Source organism: Diceros bicornis, chromosome 23 (assembly GCF_020826845.1).
Source record: "Diceros bicornis minor isolate mBicDic1 chromosome 23, mDicBic1.mat.cur, whole genome shotgun sequence".
In the NCBI taxonomy this organism is placed as follows: domain Eukaryota; kingdom Metazoa; phylum Chordata; class Mammalia; order Perissodactyla; family Rhinocerotidae; genus Diceros; species Diceros bicornis.
This window is the reverse complement of record NC_080762.1, coordinates 24,672,250-24,694,420: the sequence shown is the minus strand read 5'-3', so window position 1 is coordinate 24,694,420 and position 22,171 is coordinate 24,672,250. Positions and strand designations below refer to the sequence as shown.

At 37.2% G+C, this 22,171-nt stretch overlaps 1 protein-coding gene across 3 annotated transcripts in view; it reads right to left on the bottom strand.

Annotated features, from left to right (window-relative positions):
* CDK19 (cyclin dependent kinase 19) overlaps positions 1 to 22,171 on the bottom strand; it is a 158,051-nt gene that overhangs the window by 25,872 nt on the left and 110,008 nt on the right. For all 3 annotated transcript variants that reach the window (XM_058566459.1, XM_058566460.1, XM_058566461.1), the window contains one exon: positions 21,470 to 21,610. In XM_058566459.1, the coding sequence (XP_058422442.1) occupies positions 21,470 to 21,610 (141 nt within the window). The remainder of the gene's footprint in view (positions 1 to 21,469; positions 21,611 to 22,171) is intronic.

Here is a 22,171-nt window from a genome sequence, read left to right as displayed (position 1 = left end):
TTCATTTAAATGAATCACACGGAATATTCCTTGCTAAATATTTCTAAACTACTGTAGGAAAACATAATCAACATTCAACAGACTCCATTAAAATGCATATACCTTTTCAGCTATAGTTCATGCAAAAGTGAGAAATTCCAAATATAATTTCAAGATGTAGGAAAATAAAAATCAAGGTTAATACAGAGCTATATAAAGAAAAGAGCAGGCTGCAAATGTATCCACCATCTTTTAAGTCATCCTTATTTGTAGACATTTGGAAACAGAAGAACTGTGGAGACAGGCTTTTGGGCAAGTAAGTTGCCTCCGGAAACTCTTGGGAGAGAAAATTTATGATTCATTTATTCAATCAATGAATATACTTTTAGTGTCTTCTAGGGACAAAGAACCATGCTAACTACGCTAAGAATTAAGAGGAATGACAAAAGCGCAGTAAACCAAGTCCCTAACCTCCAGATGCTCACTATATAAGTAGAAAGAAAAATCAGAAGCTTTGTGCAATATTAGAAGCTGGTGCTATGTATGAGTTACGGAGAGGACTAAAGTCTTGGGTTAGAGGTTAAATTAGATTACTTTTAAGATTCCCTTCCAATTTGGTGACTCTTTTTTAAGTTTCAATGAAAACAATAAGCACTAAAAAAATAGTTCAAAGGAGGAAGTGATTAACTAGAGTTTCCATTGTTAAGGGAAATGTTTATTGGAGATGGGGGCAGGGGCGGTGTCCATTACCCCGATCCTGAAAAATGAACAGGAACTAGCATGGCAGAGTAGAAAGGCAAGCACACCACAGGAGGTGGAAAAGGCTACGTAGGAGAGGTAAGCTTAGGAGACAATAAGGAGTCTGACTTGACAGAAACCAGAGGACTCATGTTGGGGGTAGTAGAATGAACCTAGACTCTGGATAGTCTTAGATGCCAGGTGAAGTAATCTGATCTTTATATTCCAGGCAGTGAGATTACAGGAGAGGGGGAGGTGATAAGGGCTTTGTCCAAGGTCTTCTCAGCTGAAATGGAGAGGATACCAAGCTGAGTAATATTTTAAAGGAGAAATTAATAGGACTTTGTGACTAGTGGAAGTCAGAAGATTAAGACAAAGGGTGATAAAGATTTCACCAAGGTTTTGAGATTCTGTGACTGGAAGAATGATGGTGGCTTTTATACAGAAAAGTTATGAGAGGTACTGGTTTGGGAGGTGGAACCACAAAGAGGAGATGACACAGTGAGTTTGAGTAATGTGAGATGCCTAAATCATACTAGCCAGGGGAGTGGAAATAGGAAGACTTGGATTTGAAAGTTATTGTCACTGGAGTGTGATAACTGAAGACATGAGACAAGATTAGTTCATCATAGCAGAAAGAGAAAAATAGCATCCAACAAAAACTGAACCTTCAAAATTCAAGTTAGACAACTATTTATCAAAGATCCATTATGTATAAAACATTGTACTGCAGACTGCCAGAAAACACAGAAAAATACAACATGAAGCCCTTGACTTCAAGCAACTTAAAACTAGGAGGGAAAGACAGACAGACAGCTTTTTATAATTCAAGGCAGATTACAAAAAGTACCAAAACAGCGAAATAAAATGCCAGGAATAAATGCTTCTTCTCAGCGAATATCAGAATAGTCTTTAGGAAGGAGATGACTTTGGATGAATTTAGGGATGACTACGATTTTGATAAGCATAAACAAAAGAATGACTTTTAAGGCTCAGAGAACCCTATAAGTAAGGGCATAGTTACATAAAAACACAGACATTGTATATTAGAAGAGCCTACAAGTATTTTGATATGACTAGAGCATAGAATGCTCAGTGTAGAAATAAGATTGGAAACTATGTTGGAAATAAAACACCACATTAAAGAAACTGGAATTTATTCTACAGGCTAAGCCAAGACAAGACAGTGAGATAATCAGATCTATATTTAGGAAAAAACTCCAGTAGCAATGTGAAAGAAGAATTGGAAAGGATGGATGAACCACAAAGTAGAGACAGAGATCAGTTGGAAGTGGGCTACAATAGTCTAGGGAAAAGCAAGGGCACCCTAACTTTTGACAGTGGTCATGGAGGAATATATAAGAGCATTTCGAGGTAAAAGTTCAAGACTTGGTGTTGCTCCTTTACACTGCCCTCTCCACCCTCCACAGTCATTCACAGAGCACATACTAAGTATTACGTAGTAGTTTAGATGCTAGAGATATAGCAGTAAACAAAACCAGGAAAAATCCTTGCCCTCATGGAGCTTACATTCTAGTGGAAAGAGAAAGGCAATAAATAAATAAATGTACAGTACATCGGATATTGATAAGTACTGTGGAAAAAAATAAAACAAGGAGAATAAGAGGTTTCCACATCTGGTATTATGGCTGACTAGGTGCGCTGAGGGACCCTGCCATTACAGAATAACAGTTGCATAAGAAGCATTCCTTCAAGGGGCCCTGATCTCACAAGAGGTTGGGAACATCTACAACAACCCCAAGCCCCACCCCAAATAAGGTATCCTTGTGGCTGGAGAGTGAAGGAAAGGCAGGATGGGCCTGAGGGCAGATATCAATAACACACCTCAGTGGGTACACTGAATCTTGGGTCACCAACAAGGTAAGGAAGCTGAGCCTGCTACCCTACAATCAGCCAAGACTCTCAAAGGGACTAAAGTAAACCTAGATGCTACCAGCAGAAGCAAAAGGAAACCCCCTCCAGAGGAAAAACTTCCTAACTTAGGCCTACGGACTAAAACAATACATTTTCCTGCTTTTAGCATATTTTTCCGTATTGGATTAAAAACAAAATCCATTCAAATACTCTCTACAAGAGATCCACTTAAGTGGAAGGACCACAAAAGCTGAAAGGAAAAGGCTATTAAAAGATATATGAGGCAAACTGCTAAAAGAAAGCTGGATCAACTATAGTTATGTCAGACAAAATAGCTTTTAGGACAAAAGCATTATTGGGAATAGAGATGTTAACTATATAATGATACAAGTTTCGATTCACCAGGAAGAGGCAACACTCCTAAACTTGTTCTGTACTTGAAATATATATAAAGCAAAAAATTGATATAACTTCAGGGAGGGAAAAGACCAATGATAACACACTCTACTCAATTATTGATAAATCAAGCAGACAAAAGATTAGTAAGATATAGACTATCCAAAAGACACAATTAACAAGGTTGATCTAGTGAACATATACACAACTTTTTACTCAATAATTAGAGAACGCACATTTTTGTCAAGCAACATGGAACATTTATAAATATTGATTGTGTACTAGCAGGTCTCAAAAAAATTTCCAGGAATTGTTTTCAAACAGACTATATTCTCTGACCACAATGCAATTAAGTTAAAAGTCAATTACAAAAGCATAAATTTAAAACTCCATCTATTTGAAAATTTAAAAATACCTCCAAATCACTCAGATCTAAAAGGAGAAACTATGAAGAAATTTAAAATACTCAGAAATGAAATAATGAAAATACTACCTATCAAGAACTGTGGGATGCAGCTAATAGAGTACTTACAAGGGAAATTTATAGCCTTAAACATTTATGTTAGGAAGGAAGGAAGGCTGAAAATAATTACATGCCCAAGTTAAGAAGTTAAAAAAAAAAAAAAAAAAGGTCAACAGAATAAGCCAAAAGAAAGTAGAAGCAAAAAGATAAGGTAAGAGCAGGATCTATGAAGGTTAGAAAGATTTAAAAACCCTATGAAAACTTTCTATCAATTTTAAAATGTATACAAAATAGACACAGTCAAGAAAATTAATCTACAAGTTGACTCAAAATGAATTAGAAAACCTGAAGAAACCAAGAAGTGCTAAATAAATTGAAACTGTAGTTAAAAATCTTCCTACTGAGAAAACACCAAATCCTAGATGATTATAGAGGCAAATTCTCCAAATTTTGAATAACAGATTGTTTTAATCTTACTCAAACATTTTCAGAGACTAGAAAAAGAAAGAATGCTCCCAACACATTCTAGAAGGCCAGTATAACCTTGATAGCAAAACCAGACAAAGTATGAGAAAGAAAAATTTCAGACCAACCTCATTCATGAGTATAGATGAAAAAATATTAAACAAAATATTATTAAGCCAAATCCAGAAACAAGAATGCCAGGATGGCTTAACATAAGAAAATCTATATAAATCCATCACCATATTAACAGATTAAAGAAGATGATATAATTATCTTAATAGAGGCTGAAAAAGCAGTTGATAAAATTTAATACCCATTCACGATAAAAACTCTCAGCAAGTTAGACTAGAAAAAACTTCCTTAACCTGATAATGGGTATGTATCAAAACTAAGAAGGAGGGCCAGCCCCGTGGCTTAGCAGTTAAGTGCGTGCGCTCTGCTGCTGGCAGTGCGGGTTCTGATCCCAGGTGCACACCGACGCACCGCTTCTCCGCCCACGCTGAGGCCGCGTCCCACATACAGCAACTAGAAGGATGTGCAGCTATGACATATAACTATCTACTGGGGCTTTGGGGGAAAAAAAAATTAAAAAAACTAAGAAGGAAACATTGGAAGCATTCCCTTTAAAATCAAGAATAATGCAAGGATACCATTACCACTTCTAAATCAACATTGTACTATAAGTCCAGTGCTATAAAACAATAATTAAAGGCATAAGGATTAGAAAGGCAGACACAAAACTATTGTTATTTGCAGGTGATATAATTATCTACATAGAAAACCCAAACCATTTACAGGCAAATTATTAACAATAGTAACAAGAGAGTTTAGTTGGATATCTGGCTAATTGAACAATATGAAAAAGTGAACTGTATTTCTATATACCAGCAAAAAAAAAAAAAGCTAGGAAATATAATTTTTCAAAGCAGCATTTCTATAGCAACAAAAAAACTATAAGGTGCCTAGGAATAAATATATCAAAGCATGTACAAGATTTTTATACAGAACACCTTGAAACCTTATCTTAAAGGACATTAAGAAGTCCTAAATTAAGAGCCCATGTTTATAGATAAGAGGACTCAATACAGTAAAGACATCAATTTTCCCCATGCTTATCTGTAAATCTCAACGTAATTTCAATCAAAATTCTTTAATGGCTTTTTTTTCATGGAACTTCAAAAGCTGATTTTAAAATGTATGTGGAAGGAGCAAAGAGCTAAGAAAAGCCAAGATACCCGTGAAGTGTCAGGGGTGGGAGATAAGAAGAGGAATCCGGCTCAAAACGTGATATCAAGAGTTATTTTAAAGCTATAGTAATTGAGACAGTGTGATACTGATATGGGGGTAGACAAACTGATAATGGCATAGCATGGAGAATCTAGAGAGAACCGTGATACTGAGAGAAGAGGAACTTCAGATCAGTGGAGAAAGGTGGAACTATTCAATAAACGGTGCTGGCACAAGAGGTTATCTAAATGGGGAATAAATAAATAAAATGATTCTTCACCTCACACTATACAAATATCAATTTCAGGCAGATTAAAGACTTAAATGTGAAAAGCAAAACTTTAAAACTCTGGGGGAAAAAATATAGAATATCTTTATGACCCTGAGGTAGGGAAGAATTCCTTAAACAAGATACAAAAAATAATCATAAAAGAAAAGACTGATAAATTTGGCTATTAAAATAACTTCCAATCATCAAAGATAAAGAAAGTTTAAAAAAGCACAAACCGGCAGAAGTATTTGCAACATACATAAGTAACAAAGATTTAGTATCCAGAATAAAGAACTCCTACAAATCAATATGAAAAACAACCTAATAGAAAAATGGGCAAAATGTCTGAACAGGCATTTAACAAAAGAAGAAACATGTTTAACCACTAAGCATATAAAAAGATGCTCAATCTCATCAATAACGAGGGAAATGCAAATTAAAATCACAGTGAGATACCGCTTTACACCTAGTAAGCTAGTTAAAAATTAAGAATTGTTGAATAGGAAGTGGGTCAGGGGGAATTCCAACACATTGCTGGTGGGAGAATAAATTGGTACAACTTCTTTAGAAAACCATTTGGCATCATCTTGCAAAACTGAACAATTGCATACCCTTTGACTTAGTAATTCCATTTTTAGATACACCAGAGAATGTTCATAGCAACACAGTGTGTAATACAAAAAAATCTGGACACAACCCAAATTTCTAGCTAATAGGAAAATGGAGAAATGAATTGTGGTAGAGTCACACAATGAATTTTAAAACAGCAGTGAAAATCACTGAATTATAAATCAAGGTAAAAAAAAATGTTCAAATCTTGGCAGCATTATGTTGAGTAAAAAGAGCAGGTTTTAAAAGACTATATACAGCAGGATGCCATTTTCATAAAACTTAAAACCAAGCAAAGCTAAAGAATATACTATTTAGGCATGTATACAAATGTGATAAACCTATTTTTAAAAAGAAGTGAATAATAGATTCAAAATTCAGGATATTTTTTACCTCTTAGGAGGAGGCAGGAAGATAGGATGGGGGAAAAAACATAAATAGAAGCAAGCTTTTGGTAATGTTCCAGTTATAGGGTTAAGTGACAGGTTCTCAACTGTTATGCTTTGTAAGGTACATAAATGTTTCAAATGTTCTTCTGTATATATCACATATTAAGAGGATAATAAAGACAAAAAATAAAGTAAGGAATGGGGATAGGTACTGTTGGGAGCAGGTTGGGAGGGTGTTATTTTCAACATTAAGTATTATTTTGAATTACTCAGAGAACGCCTCCTTGAGAAGGTAACATTTGGGATAAGACCTAAAGAGTGTGCAGTAATATGCCAGCTGGAATCTCAGGGAAGAGCAAGTTGAAAGGCCTAAGGCAGGAGTTTGCTGGTGAACTGGAGACATGCTAGAGAGAACAGTGGGCATCAGGAAGGACAGAGTGATATGGCACTGATGATCCTAGAGAGAAGGAACCCAAGGAAGGGCTTCTGCTGTTTCCAATGGTTCTGCTTTTGGAACAAGTCATCTGAGTACCTGAATTAGTTAGGTTCTTCAGCACTGTCTGGCCTGTAAGAGTTGGTGAGAGCTACCACCTCTGAGAGTTGGTGAGAGCTACTGCAAGATTTGCAGAAGGGTGAGCCAGCCCTGATAGCCTAATGGTTAAACTTTGGCGCTCTCATCACTTTGGCGGCCAGGGGTTCGCTTCCCAGTCGCAGAACCACACCACCTCTCTGTCAGTTGCCATGCTGTGGCTGTGGCTCACACAGAAGAACTAGAAGGACTTACAACTAGGATATACAACCATGCACTGAGGCCTTGGAAAGAAAAAAAAAAAAGAGGAAGATTGGCTACAGATGTTAGCTCAAGGCAACTCTTCCCCGCCAAAAAAAATGATTTGCAGAAGGGTAAGGTCATGGTGTTTGGAGCAGTTAGGAAAAACCTTGGTGAGCTAGCTGGCTAGCTAACTGGAGACAGAGCAAAGAGGTCATCTTGCTAGAGTCAATGTGAGAGGAAGAGAGTCAGTGTAGGAGAAGTTATCGGAGAGGTAAGGCAAGAGTTGGGAGGGGGGTCAATCAAACAGAATGATGTAGGAACTAGGAAAGACTTTAGGTCTCATACGACTACAATTAGCATCATTTTGTTATCTTTCTGTCTTACTCATAATTTTTACAAGCTGCATAATATACACACACACACAGATTTTAGTATTCTGCCCAATCTCTGATAGCAGAGTTTAGAGAGACTGTCATTTTCTACTACATTATGTATTTCTATAATGTTTGATTTTGTATATTTTGGTATTGTTTATAATTAGAGATATGGTATTTCTAAAAATAAATAATGCTGAGATGAATAAAGGGCAGTTAAGAGGAAAAAGAGCCAATGAAAGAACCTGTGAAGGAGCATCAAAGGTAAGAAAATAGCACAGGGTTCTAGAAGCTAAGAGAGGTTAAAAAGGAAGAGATGGTCGTCAGGTGCAACAGAACGAAAGCTGAGAAAAGCCAACTTGTGGACAATTAGAAGGTCATTGGTGACTCATAAAAAATAATTTCTCTGCATTTACAGAAGCCAGATATAGTAAATGAAACCCGAACAAGTGGAAAGAAGGTAAAGGTGGATTTAGAGTATACTTTTGAAGGCCTTAGTGAGAATGGAATCTCTGGGATATAACAACTCTTAAAATTGTAAAATTATCAAATAAACCATCTCACATACCGTTTGCTACATTATTTGTAATTTCTAAAAAGCTTAAATCCTTTTAAAATAAAGCTATACGGTAAAAACACAAAATATGAGATATGACAGCAAAAATTGCTCTATATAAGAAATGAAAATAGATTATGAGCTGCTGAATGGGAGAAAAGCAGGAAGCTGGTCTTTGATCACTGTTAGCTAGCTCTTGTCAGAAGTTCCTGCAGTCACGCTATGTGGACACAGTGAACGAGCACCACACAGAATGAAGATACAGAGAGAGAAAAGAGGATCTAGCTAGTACTGCAGTTAGTAGAGAATACTTTTTATATAACATTGAAGACTATGGAATCTCTAAGTGCGGGGTCTCCATGCAGAGTCTGAGACGAGGGCAGAGGCAGTGACATGAGCTCTTTTGTACAGTCTGAGAAAGGAACCCAGAGCTTGGGCAGTATCCACAGAGAAGGGCTCCTGGAGTCAAGTTTAGATCTAGAATTGCAGAGGGAGTCATTTTTAAATGTGCACTTCTTAAGTGGCATTACCTGCCCCCTTCAGAACAAGTAAATAAATGTTAAGGTCACAAGATACTTGATGTTTCAAAATAATAATGATGACAACAAAATAAATGATATAATCGCCATCAAAATGCATTTAACTTTTCAAAGTATTTTCACATCAATCATTTCCTTTTTCTTAATGGAAATACTCAAGGGCCTACAGGGCTAGGAGCAAGTCTCAGAACTCCATCTAATCCTCAAGAGTCCACACTGAGTCGTATTTACAGATATTATGTTTAATTTTCAAAAGACTAACTTTAACAGTGATTAATTTAAGTCAAAGTATATGCTTTAAAAAAAAAAATTAAGCAACCTGCAGCTCATGCACATGCACCCACACCCAACCTAAAAGAATGAAGAAAGGGTACCAAATTGTTCTGACCTAGTTACATCCCAATTAACACAGACTATGCTTTACTAAAACTACTCTTCTTACTGTGAACACAAAATGCCAGCTGTGAAAGAAAGTGATACTGCTGGGTTTGCACACTTTAGTTACCATAGAAACAGCAGAAATGGCAGGAGTTGGATGCCTCACATTTAAGTTATCAGCAATAAAATCTGATAGACAAATCAAGGCTGCAGGGTTCATTTTAGTTAAATTGTATTTTAAAGGCAAAAGTCAGGGAAATAATGTGATAAACAATATGATTACTCAAGAAACTATTCTTGAAATATCTGCATTTTAGCAGAAGTTGGTTAATTCTTGAATTTACATTCATGATGCTTCACATGTACTCCAGATTTGCTTTTTCCTTTTATAGAATCCATTTTTTTCACAGGGTTAAATTTATTTCAGTTAATTGGCACATCATAAATAGAATAGCCTGAAGATACACAATTATTCTACTACACTTGCTTTGCACTCCCCACCCTAGGACATTTGGAACAAAAATATGAAACCCACAGGATGACTCTTATCAGCATCAATAAAGAAGACAGAAAAACACAAACACAATTGTCTACAATCCTGAGTAACAGGAACAAAACCAGAGTATCAATCAGACTAGCTTCTGAACACTGAACAGTGCTGGCCTAATATTAATGGCTACAACTATTCTTTTAGTTAAATATAGTAGCGGCACAACTGTCCTCACATTTGATGCAGAAGTACACTCCCAGGAGAAAACCCTCAGTTTACACTGTTTCTTTACACTGTTCTCCATTGTTCACCTTGAACAAATAAGATTCTGTGTTGTAACAAATAGAGCAAAGAACTATCTAAGAGTAAGATGCATGCTTTTTTTCTTGGCAAATACAACAGTTATTTGCTAATAGCATCAGTCCATCATAACTGTTTAGCCCTTAAAATAACCTCATTGATAGCAGGGGATTTAAAAATACAGAGAATCTGATCATTGTGATTGCAACCTCCTAAAGAGCATGGAAATATCTTCACCATTTTATGTATCTGCTGAAATCCAGGCACATAGTTTAATAAATATTTGTTGAATGAATGAACGAAAATTGCCAACAATTAGAACTCACGGTCCTTTGATGCGCAAGTCTTCAATTTTAAAAGAAGTTGCAAGAAACTAGAGTAAACACTTACCCCAAAATATGCCAAGCTTTTTTTTTTTTTTTGTGAGGAAGATCAGCCCTGAGCTAACATCCATGCTAATCCTCCTCTTTTTGCTGAGGAAGACCGGCTCTGAGTTAACATCTATTGCCAGTCCTCCTCCTTTTTTCCCCAAAGCCCCAGTAGATAGTTGTATGTCATAGTTGCACATCCTTCTAGTTGCTGTATGTGGGACGCGGCCTCAGCATGGCCGGAGAAGCGGTGCGTTGATGCGCGCCCGGGATCCGAACCCAGGCCACCGGTAGCGTAGCGCGCGCACTTAACCGCTAAGCCACGGGGCCGGCCCCCAAGCTCACTTTTAATGTAGGTTTTTTTTTTTTTTTTTTTTTGTGAGGAGATCAGCCCTGTGCTAACATCCGCCAATCCTCCTCTTTTTTTGCTGAGGAAGACGGCCCTGGGCTAACATCTGTGCCTATCTTCCTCCACTTTATATGGGACGCCGCCACAGCATGGCTTGCCAAGCAGTGCATCGGTGCGCACCCGGGATCCGAACCAGCGAACACCGGGCCGCCGCAACGGAACGTGCGCACTTAACCGCTTGCGCCACCGGGCTGGCCCTTAATGTAGGTTTTTAAAAATTCTGATTTTAGTTTATTCCAGGGTTTCAACAATCACCCATGTGTTAATGACTCCCAAATCTATAACCCTAGGTCTTTAAATTTCTATATATTTTAGGGATATGTCAAAAGTATGCTGGCCATCTCCACAATCATCTCAAACTCAGCTTGTTCAAACTGAATTTTTACTGCCTCTTTTCCTGACAGTCCCTTCTCAGTTAATCAACAAAAGCATAAGTCTGAACATCCTGTCCTTTATCCCTCAAATCTGATCAATCCTCAGATCTTACAAACATATTTTTACTTCCCAAATATTAATCTACTATCTCCCCTCCTCTCTATCTTGATTACTCTGCCCTAATCCAGGCCTCCATCATTTCTCACCAGCTGATTACCACAGCCTGATAAAGCTACTATCCCTGTACCCACAAACCAGTTCTCCATATCCCTGTCTGAGTGGCTCCTGACACTCAGGAGTTTTAAGATCCCTGTCTTAAAACCTGAGCAGCTCAGCTCCGACTGACCACAGGAGAAATCCACGCTTCCATCCATGACAGTTAAGATCCACCACAGTCAGGTCCCTCCTTTTCCTTTCTGCCTTTTCTCTCACTGTTCTGGCTTTGCCCCAGTAACACCAAGTGCTTGCAGTTTCTTACCCCATGCCTTCATTCATGCTGTCTCCTCTGCCTGGAATACTCTCCCCATCCACCGCCCCCCTTCATCGTATAAATTTCTCCTCATCCTTTTAGATTCAGCTCAGCGTGAGTCCTCCAAGAGAGCTCGCATCCTAACTGGATAGGCATTCTGCTTCTGTGCTCTCAGTACCTTATGCATAGCTGATCCCTGAATGTACCTCATAATTTCTTTTTTAAACCTTTCTGTTTTATGATTATCCATTTGTGTATCTTCCCCACCACACACTTGTTGAGGGAAGGGGTTGTATTTTATTTATCCCTGTACTCCCAGTGCCCAGTGCAGTGTCTGGTACACATTAGGAGCTCAAAATATGTTTGTAAAGCAAATATTCTAAGTCTGTAAACCAGTACTTCCCCCAAAGAAATCCAGTTATAAATAAATAATCTAGTTAAAAGTGACAGGTTCTATAGTTCTATAAGTGTCATATTTTAGGTATATTCTGCGTTAAACAGGTCTTTGTATTCAGAGAACCTAACCACTATTTAAAGTGCTGTTTCTAAGCAAAAATGCCTTCCCAGTTTGAAATTACGTATCTACAACTAGATGCAGGCTATCTGTAAATGGGGAGCAGTCTATAATACTAAACCCTGTGATTCATTTCATTTTACCTTAAAATGGTCTACAGGTATCTGTAATAGGCACCCATGTTAATCAAACCTTGGTATTCACAGTAAACAATGCCTGCCAACTCAGCACTGCACAACAGCTAACAATGCACTTCTTTGTCTCTGCCTTCTAGGAGTGGTTCCAGGCCTGAACAGCAGAGATAAGGTTTTCTTTTCTCTAACAAGAACCAATAAAAAGTAGTCATTATAAAAAGCTTAATGCAAGACAAACACATGTATCTAGAAGCTATTTACCTAACTTCAAGGTCAGTAAGAGAGTATAATCAAGATATGTTCCATATTGACAGCAGGGCCAGGAAAAATACTACAAAGACATTCAGATTCTATCCTGTTCATTAATGATACAATCCATCCTCAGAGAAGCAACACTGGTAGAAAGTAGTTTCCTATTTACATTTGTGACATTCACATTCAAATCAAATAATTCAGTCTTATCGTGAGAAATTAAGAGCCCTCTCATTTTAGTCATAAAGAAACAGAGGCAAAAGAACTACAACCTTAACCAAGTTCACTGTCCACGGACAGTGGCAGACCCAGGATTAGAACCCAAGTCTCTCAGAGATGCGCTCCAGGGCCAGGGTTATGAGAACAAAAGCACGCTTGGAACCTGTACAATAAATTGATTTATCGCCCTCACCTCTAGAAGGCTTCTACCCAGACGTCTGCTTAATGTGATCACCCAAAATGACCATCATATGTAATCTTCCAGTGAAATGAATCATCAGTCCTTGCATGCAAGATCCCTTTCTTGATGAAGATACCATCATAGTCAATAAGAGATCTTGAATCATGCTATAGTGCTAGTCAAATGGAATGCCCATGGTGGTGATTACCCAGGTATATACATTTGTCCAAACTCATCAATTTGTAATTAAAATGGGTGCATCTTACTGTATATAAATTCTACTTCAATAAAATTAATTTAATAAAATAGTATGCCTGAATTGATTCTTCAGTTTTAAACAAAGGCCTCAAAGTACTGCGGCTCCTGTCATTAGCCTTTGCTTCCTAATCAGTTCCTGCCTTTGCTGTCAGTGTGGAATATAACTTGACTATACCCAATCAGTGACTTGGAAATTAGTTTGACAAACAGCCTCATATATGTATGTGTTTGTCGGTACAGGCTACTAAAACTTTATGCTCAAGTCAGGGATCATGAAAAAGCCTCATCCCTGAGCTGAACCTTAAGAGGCCTCATGCGCCATTGTGAGTCAAACCACAACCCCTTTGAAGTTGGCCCTCTTGGAAGTGTGATTCTTAGTGTGTTTCACCTGCCTCTAGAACAGATGGTGAAGCGTTATGCTCTAACTCAAACTGACAGATGTGTGGGACTCTGTGGAAAACTTTAGTTACTGGGCTATGGATGTGGATGATGGAAAAACTGTCATGTCAAAAAATCACAGCCCACGTCTAGAAAACATCTCAATAATACCTTACATTTGTAAGGTGTGTGTCACAATATCCAGAGCATTATAAGGAACATTACCTTATCTGATCATCACAAGGCCTATGCAGAGGTAGCAGGACAGGCGTCACTGCCTGGAAGACATCACCTCCATCAAAGGCCTTCAGACTGCAGACATGGACAACTGAGCCACAGACTACCAAGGACCCAGCTCTAAGGAACTATTAGTTAGGAACCAAAGGTCACAACCCTAATGTGATTCTTCAGCATGACAAAATCTGTAATTGCCCAAAATCACCTAAAATTGCAGGTTAGAATATATCCAAGCTATATTTTACTTTTTAATTGGTAGCTTTGCATTTTGAAAGAGATTCGGATGATTAAGTCATGTTAAAATAAATACTACTTTCTGTGATAACTCTTTAAGTAGAATGTTAATAAAACAAATAAGAAATAAATAGAAAGTCATTTGATTAGCACGGAATTGTTAGAATGAAAAGTAAGTTATTTAAGCACTTACTAATTTTGATCTTATTTAAGCAAGTTTAAGGTTTATATTTTTAAATATGAAGACCTGGCAAAAAATATTAGTACTATTTAAATATAAACAAGATGAAACACGTCTACTCTTTTTATTTTATTTATTCATTTTTTTGTGAGGAAGATCAGCCCTGAGCTAACATCCATGCTAATCCTCCTCTTTTTTTGCTGAGGAAGACCGGCTCTGAGCTAACATCTATTGCCAATCCTCCTCCTTTTTTTTCCCCCTAAAGCCCCAGTAAATAGTTCTAGTCATAGTTGCACATCCTTCTAGTTGCTGTATGTGGGACCCGGCCTCAGCATGGCCAGAGAAGCGGTGCGTCGGTGCGCGACCAGGATCTGAACCCGGGCCGCCAGCAGCGGAGCGCTCGCACTCAACTGCTAAGCCACGGGGGCCGGTCCCGCCTACATTTTTTAAAATTTTAAACACGGAGAGGCATGTTTCACATATTTATGTTAGGGTTCTACTTTATATAGCCGAAGGGGCTAGTAAGAGTATCAGGCTAAAGGAATTCTGGGGAAGAAAGCAGTTAAAAGAGAGGGCATCTCTGGATTGCTGATGGGATCCAGAAAGAATGTACAGAAGCTTCTACAGAAGAGAAATTAGGAGGAATTCTGGAGCTAAGACTAGAGGGTCAAGAACCATATACAGTACCCATCATTGTCTTCATTTTACAAATGAGTAAACTGTAATGATGAGCCATCTTAGAAATAAGTTTTTTTAAATCTAGGATCTCAAAGCTCCCATATCATAAGAACTAAACAAGGCTAAAACTCTAAAACAATATTAAAATACTGGCAAAATGCTGGCCTGACGGCTACAGTGAGATTTTAATGCTTAGTTCCTTTGAGGTGTAACACATTCGCCTTATCAGGCTCTGTTCCGCACAGTCAGAATGAAAGACTTGATGTATGTCGTTGTCAGACAGGTATGAAGAGAAGCTGGGCTGCACACAGAGATTTCTAGACAATTATCCAACCACCAAGCACTTATTTTAATCAAACTTTTACAAAAATTAACAGTACAGCACTTTTTCCAGCTGAGTAGAAACGGAGGGCCACCTCTGACTTTCATACATTGGATTTGCACACAGCGACGTTCCTAACGAGTCTTCGAATGCTCTCTTTAGCTAAAGGACTGTAATATTTCATGCTTCCGCATGGTATCCTTTCACCGCTTGTCAGCTAGCTGTTACAACTCAGCAGCACGACCAACCTTAGAAAACAATGTTTTTGCCATTATTTAAATTTTTCTTTACATTTTTGCCTCTGTTTTACACAAATGAGTGAAAAATAAAAATAAAAAAGTACCAATACTAGTGGATAAGCATAGGCCTCAGACTGCATAACAAAGATGGAATCTCTAGATACGTTCAAAGCGAAAAACTCTGGATCCCAGTTGAACACATCCTCTAGATTTAAGTAGTTTAAACCTGTGGTTCAATAATAGGGAGGAGAAGGAGGAGAGAGGACAAGAGAGGAGGGGAAAAGTAAGAAACATACACTGAATTCTCGAAATAAATCATTGAGGAATGTTTGTAAAAGGGAAGGGATGATTGGTACATTATAATATTTTTTAGCTCTCCAGAACCAGAACTACCCAAACTCTTACCACCCATGCAACTTTTACACACCAAAAAAACTACATATGAAAGGAGGGGACTTCTTGCATTTTCTTTATTATATTTCTACCAAGTAAAAAGGACAATAATAGGATCCAAATATCATTTAAAAGCTTCTTAGCCTCTGTGGTAGGCAGCTTCAGACCTGGTTTCCAGTCAACTCCACCCTTGACATATACACTTTTGTGTAACTTCTCCCCCTGACTGTGGGCTGCACCTAGTAACTTCCAATGAACAGAATATAGCAAAAGTAATGGGATGTCACTTCCCTGATAACTTACAGAAGACTGTGACTTCTATCTTGCTGACACTCTCCTTGCCCTCTTGTTTGCTCACACTGTTGAAGAAAACTGCCATGTTGTGAGATGCTCTAATGAGAGGCCCCTGTGGCAATGAACCAAGGAAGGCCTCCACCCACCAGCTCATGAGGAAATGAATCCTGCCAACAACCACGTGAGCGGACTGGGAAGCGTGGGAAAAACTGGGAAAAATATCAACAAACCAAAACTATATAGTTCTCTGTCAGTTAGAACGACAATGTATCCAGAGTCATATATTATACATTTCTCTGTAGCTAGAATATCTATTGTATCATTTTCTTTAATCAACTGAATTATATTTGACTTTAAGTATTGGCAACTTTTTATCATTATCATTATTATTATTATTAAAGACACCTAATATAATAAATAAGTCTTTAGGTCTGTGACAGAAGTCACTTTTTGACAATCCAAAAATGTTTAATAGATGTTAATTAATAACAAAACCCAAAAGATTACTGGATACAAAATTACTTTCTTCCTCAACTAGATCTCACAAAATTTCCATGTACCATGTTTGCAGACCATTTAGTTAGTTGTGCCTATGGACTTAAAAAGACTACAAATTTACCCACTATTGTGAACAATAATTATCATTCAAAACTCAAGTTAGAGTTTTGGGATGGGATCTCCACAAATATTTTTTAAAGACAGAGCTAGAGTCAGGGCCCTGGAGCATTCATTTAAATCCTTCATTCAATAAAGACCTAGCATTTACCATGTGCTCCGTACTGAGATATGAAGGTGAAAAAGAGATAGCTGAATTTATACTTCAGTTTATGCCACTGATCCAGTAGCAATATTCTGTAACTAAGGAGCCACAAATCTACTTAACAATACTATCATTGAGCCAGCATTTCTCTACCTTTGCTAAAGAATAATGTGCAATTGCCAGATGCTTTGCTGAAATTCAGTTCAAGTAACTTATGAGCACAAACAATATGCCAACACTAGGAATACAAAAATTAGTGAGATATGATCCTTGTTCTCAAGAAGCTTATAATTTTGAAAAAGGGATAAACTATATCTTGGCATTCTTCCAACCTACCAGAATAGCAATCCCATAAAGATGAGTCATCCTGTATTTCATCTTCTTACTCTTAGCTATATCCTGCTATAAAATTAAAATACATCTTTTCTCCCTTGGTGTTTACAAGTTCCAAATATTTATAGACTTATGTCTCTACTTCACTGTCTCTCAGTCAAGATGAATATATTTAGCTCCTTTTCTCCTTTCCTTTTAAAGCAATTCCTCAATATAAGCAATCTTTTTGGTGACTTTATTTAAATTCTCTATTTCTGTAATAAATTCTAGGATCCAAATGACATAATTTAAATACTGTTCCAGATATGAAATCAATCACAACAAAAAACGCCAACCTCTGATGATGTAATGCTTGTGTGTGTGAAGTCCAAAACACTGGTTTTTATTTACTTTTTAAATTTGGGGGGTTATACTATTACACTACAAATTTATATTTACTCTAACACCTTTAATTATATGGATTTTCCAGGTTTCTCACATAAAATGAAAATTTAGATACGGTATGTACTCTAAGACAGTTGAGACTAACAAGTAGTGTAAAGCCAGATTTCTTATAGCAATAGAAAACAAAGCACTAAAAAAAATCCTACTCATCGATGAAAACTGCAACTCTACTCATAAGCTCACACAAAAATAATTTTTCGGGACCGGCCTGTCGGCGCAGCGGTTGAGTGCGCGCGCTCCGCTGCGGCGGCCCGGGGTTCACAGGTTCAGATCCCGGGCGTGCACCGACGCATCACTTGCTAAGCCGTATTGTGGCGGTGTCCCACATAAAGTAGAGGAGGATGGGCACGGATGTTAGCCTAGGGCCAATCTTCCTCAAGAAAGAAGGGGAGGATTGGCATCAGATGTTAGCTCAGGGCTAGTCCTCCTCACAAAAAAAAAAAAAAAAATTTTCAAATGTCCCCATCCTGCTCTTTTAACACCATATTTATATTTGATATACTTTATATTTCTATGTCTACTATAGAATATATCTACAAAATAAACATATGGTTTAAATCTTCTACTCCTGAAAATCCTTTGGCAAAATCATGACAATATGGTCCAGATATCAGCACTCATGATCAGGGAAAACAACTTAATAGGCTGTCAAGACTAGATTCCTATTGGTTCAGAGTTTCAAATCTTACCAGAGTTACTTACATGAGGAGTACAGGCATTTGGTGAATGTGTGGGTAAAAAACAAGTGCTATGCTAGGTCAGAACAACATTCAGAACACATTTTCAACATTATGTTCATGCTATGGATGAGGCCATAATAATCAGTGGTGGCTTCTTTAGTGAGGAAAAAATTTCATTCGGGAGAAAAAGTCTTCATTCTGTTGTTCACAAACTTTTAGAATTTAAAAACAAACAGAGGCCGGCCCAGGGGGGTAGCAGTTAAGTTCACACGTTCCGCTTTGGCGGCCCGGAGTTTGCCAGTTTGGATCCTGGGCAGGGACCTACTCACCGCTCATCAAGCCATGCTTAGGCTATGTCCCACACAGAAGAGCTACAACTCTACAACTCTACAACATAGTTGTATATCCACAACTACGATATACAACTATGTGCTGGGGCTTTGGGGAGAAAAAAGAAAAAGAGGAAGATTGGCAACAGACGTTAGTGCAGGGCCAATCTTCCTCAAAAAAAAAAAAAAATTAAAAACAAACAAACTTCCTAGCCTGATACTTAAGGCCTTCCTCAATTAGGCTCCAACCCATATCTTTCTAGTCTTACCACACACGACCCTAAAGCAGCTCATCCATATCTGAGCCACACAGAACTACATGCCTTTTCTGGGGTAATTCAAGTTGTTTCTCACCTCAGAAGTTTTACATCCAGTACTCCCTTAGGTTACCCTCATCTCTCAAATTTCTATTTAAATTCTACTCGTCCTTTAAAGTGCAGCTCAAATGGCACTTCTCGAAAGCTTTCCCTTATCCCCTCACTCAGAAGCTCTTCTAACCCTGAATGGCATTCAGTATCTCTCTCTCACATAGCCATAATTACATTCTCTCTCACCTACCTTACAGGATAATTGTTTGTGTATATGTCATATTTCTTCTCTCAGACTAAACTCCTGAGGAGAGGTCTTTGACACAGTCATATTTGTACTGTCCCCATCCATTCATACTTTGCACATACAAGGAAATAATAAAAATTTAGTGGGGACAGTGTGTTGAAATACATAATATATGTTACTTGACCCAAAAACATGCCATAATAATCAATATTCTTACTGATATCCATTCACTTAGGAAATATTTACTCAGTACCTATTGTGTAGTGGAGTGGTAGTGTACCAAAATGAATCATAAAACCTGCTCTCTCAAGAAATTTATGGACTGGAAGATGATCTAAGATACCTGTAAAATTACTATTATACTATACTACTAATAGATAAATTCCATAAGAGAAATCAAGATGAAGTACAACAGCAACCAATAAGAAGGAGAGATTATTTCCAAGTAGGGATGGATATGAGGATAAGTTTTAATGTTTGTGTGGGTGCTGAAAGACAGGTTGTATTTGAATATGTAGAGACGGGGTAAGGAGTTTTAAGACAGGAGAAATAAAAGCCATTGAGACAGGAAATCTCAGGAGGATACAGGAAATAATCACTAGTTCAATAGCACAGTGCAAGTGAAAGATTATGGGGATAAAGAAAATTTTTAAAGGCAGTTGGAGCTATATCTCATAAGACCTTGAAAGCCAAATAAAGACCAACAGCTTTAATCTGAAGCATGAAGAACTATCTCAAAGTTCTTAAGCAGGAGCTGAGTAATTATTCGGAAGGTCTAAAGTGGACTGGAAGGGAAGGAGATTGTTGACAAGAAGATAAGTTAACTAGTTCCATACTATAAGAAAGAGATGATAAAGGCCTGAACTAGGAATGAGGCACCAGGGACGGAAGTAGATGAATGGAAAAGATATTTTAGAGGTGAAACTGAGAGGACTAGGCAAGTTCTAGATGTGGTCTGCAAGGGGTAAAAGAAATTTCTAGGCCAGGCGAAGGGTAGTGCCATAGCCAAAATAGAGGACACTAAAGCAGCAACAAGTTTGGATGAGAGAAAACTGAGTCCTGGTCATACTCAGTTTTAGTACCTGTGGATATTCAGGTGATGATATCACAAATAAAATGTGTTAGTCTATGCTATTTAGAACAAAATACACAATTTTGTGAAAAAAGAGAGAAGAGCTGAAATTAGTTAATCTTCAGTAAAAGATTCTGAGCGATGATTCAAACATGATTGTGACCTCAAAAATATAACTCACATAGGTTACATTAACTATATGGTGAATTAGAATCTAAAGCCATTTATGAAGGAGGTTTTGATCTAGAACAACCTCACATACCCAAGAATCATTTAAAAACATGCTGATTCATGGTTAATAGTAAAGTGGATAGGTGGAAGTCTTTGAGAACCTTATAGTTTAAAATTATGAGGTGAAATGCTTCTGCTGAAATGGTAATTGCATCTTTGTGGTCACTGCCATTTAGCCCCAATTTAACTTCAATGCTACAGCAAGAGATGGTCAAGTCAGATGACTAGGCCTGACAAGGTAGCAATGGATATTAACTAGATCTCCTTGTGTATTCATTCCTTTCTATAAGAAATACTTCTCCTCAATTATTAAAACTGAGTTGACCTAGATTTATCCCTACCATATCCCTAGAATCTCCAAAAGCCTAAGAAATAAATGATCATGAAACCACTTTTGCGGGGAGCAAGATAAAACTTCCAATTATAAACTCCTGGGTATTACAGCTATTCAGTACCCATATCCTCTCAAGAACAGACAAAGAAAAAAGTCTCATCAACATAAATTAAAATGACAATAATGCAAAGATGAATAGCATATAATTTGACATTAAGAAAAGTTTGTTATACGTGTACTGAATAAAAAAAGTGAAATCAAACATTTGAATTGTGGCTAATTTGCCTAATAAGCATATTCTACCCGTTACATCTATTCATTTATTTATTGTTAATAGTGATGACAACATTCTATTTATTGGAGGCCATGTCATTATTTCAGCTTACGTCTTAAGGAAAACAAAACAATGAGAACTCAGTCTTTAATTATTAATGTTTTTACTAATGATGAGCAATAATACGAAAAACAAAATGGATCAAAAGGTACTTGTTTCACATATGACTATCCCATTAAGATTATACCAATCATTTGTTGAAAACCACATTTGCATTTTATAGCTGTGCATAAATATAAAAGAAGAACATACACCAAATGTTAATAACGGTAATCTTTTGATCATAGGCTTATGGGTGATTTTTATTTCCTTCTTTTTTGCTTACGTGTATTTTCAAAATTTTCTATAATTAATGTTTATCATAATTGTACCAAGAAGAACAGATATTTTTTAAGAGAGGGGAAAAAACCATATTGATCGATTTAAAAGAAACAAACTTACCAGATCTCTGTGAAGCACCCAGTTTGCATGGAGGTAATGGATACCATCAAGAATCTGGTAAAGTAACGATTTAACCATAGATCTTGGCAACTGCATGGGCTTTTTATTTGCTTTTGATGCACGGTGAAACTTAATAATATGCTAAAAATTAAAAAAAATAGAACATACTATAACAATAGATAGTCTTCGCTAATATCTATGTCAAAAAACCACAATCAAGGCTGCAATAAATTCTCTACATTTTAAAATTACTTACTAAAGGGCAATAATGACACAAAGAAAAATAATTTGAATAATAAGGTCAACCAAAAAGGAATCTATAGTAGGAGTGAATATGCCAGTGTTAATGTGGGTATAATGACTAGATTTACTGAAACCATTAAGATTTTCATTAAATAGGACCAAAAGGTAAAAAGGGTTGATATTTAAAAACCTGCCCCAAAATAGTACTTAGGGGTATTCTCTACTGACAGAATGAAAGATTTTAAAAAAGGGGGAAAAAACTGTAAACCTTTACTATTCTATCAAAAGTTAGCACTGAGTGCATTTGGGTAACATCACCGACTATGTGCATATTTGAATTATTGGAAAGTTCCACCTTCTTTTGGCACAGAATGAAATTAGGATATATTCCTAGTAGTTAATATTAAATAGGAAATCACTAGAAAGGAGGGAGTGAAAAATAGAGAATTTAATCCCATT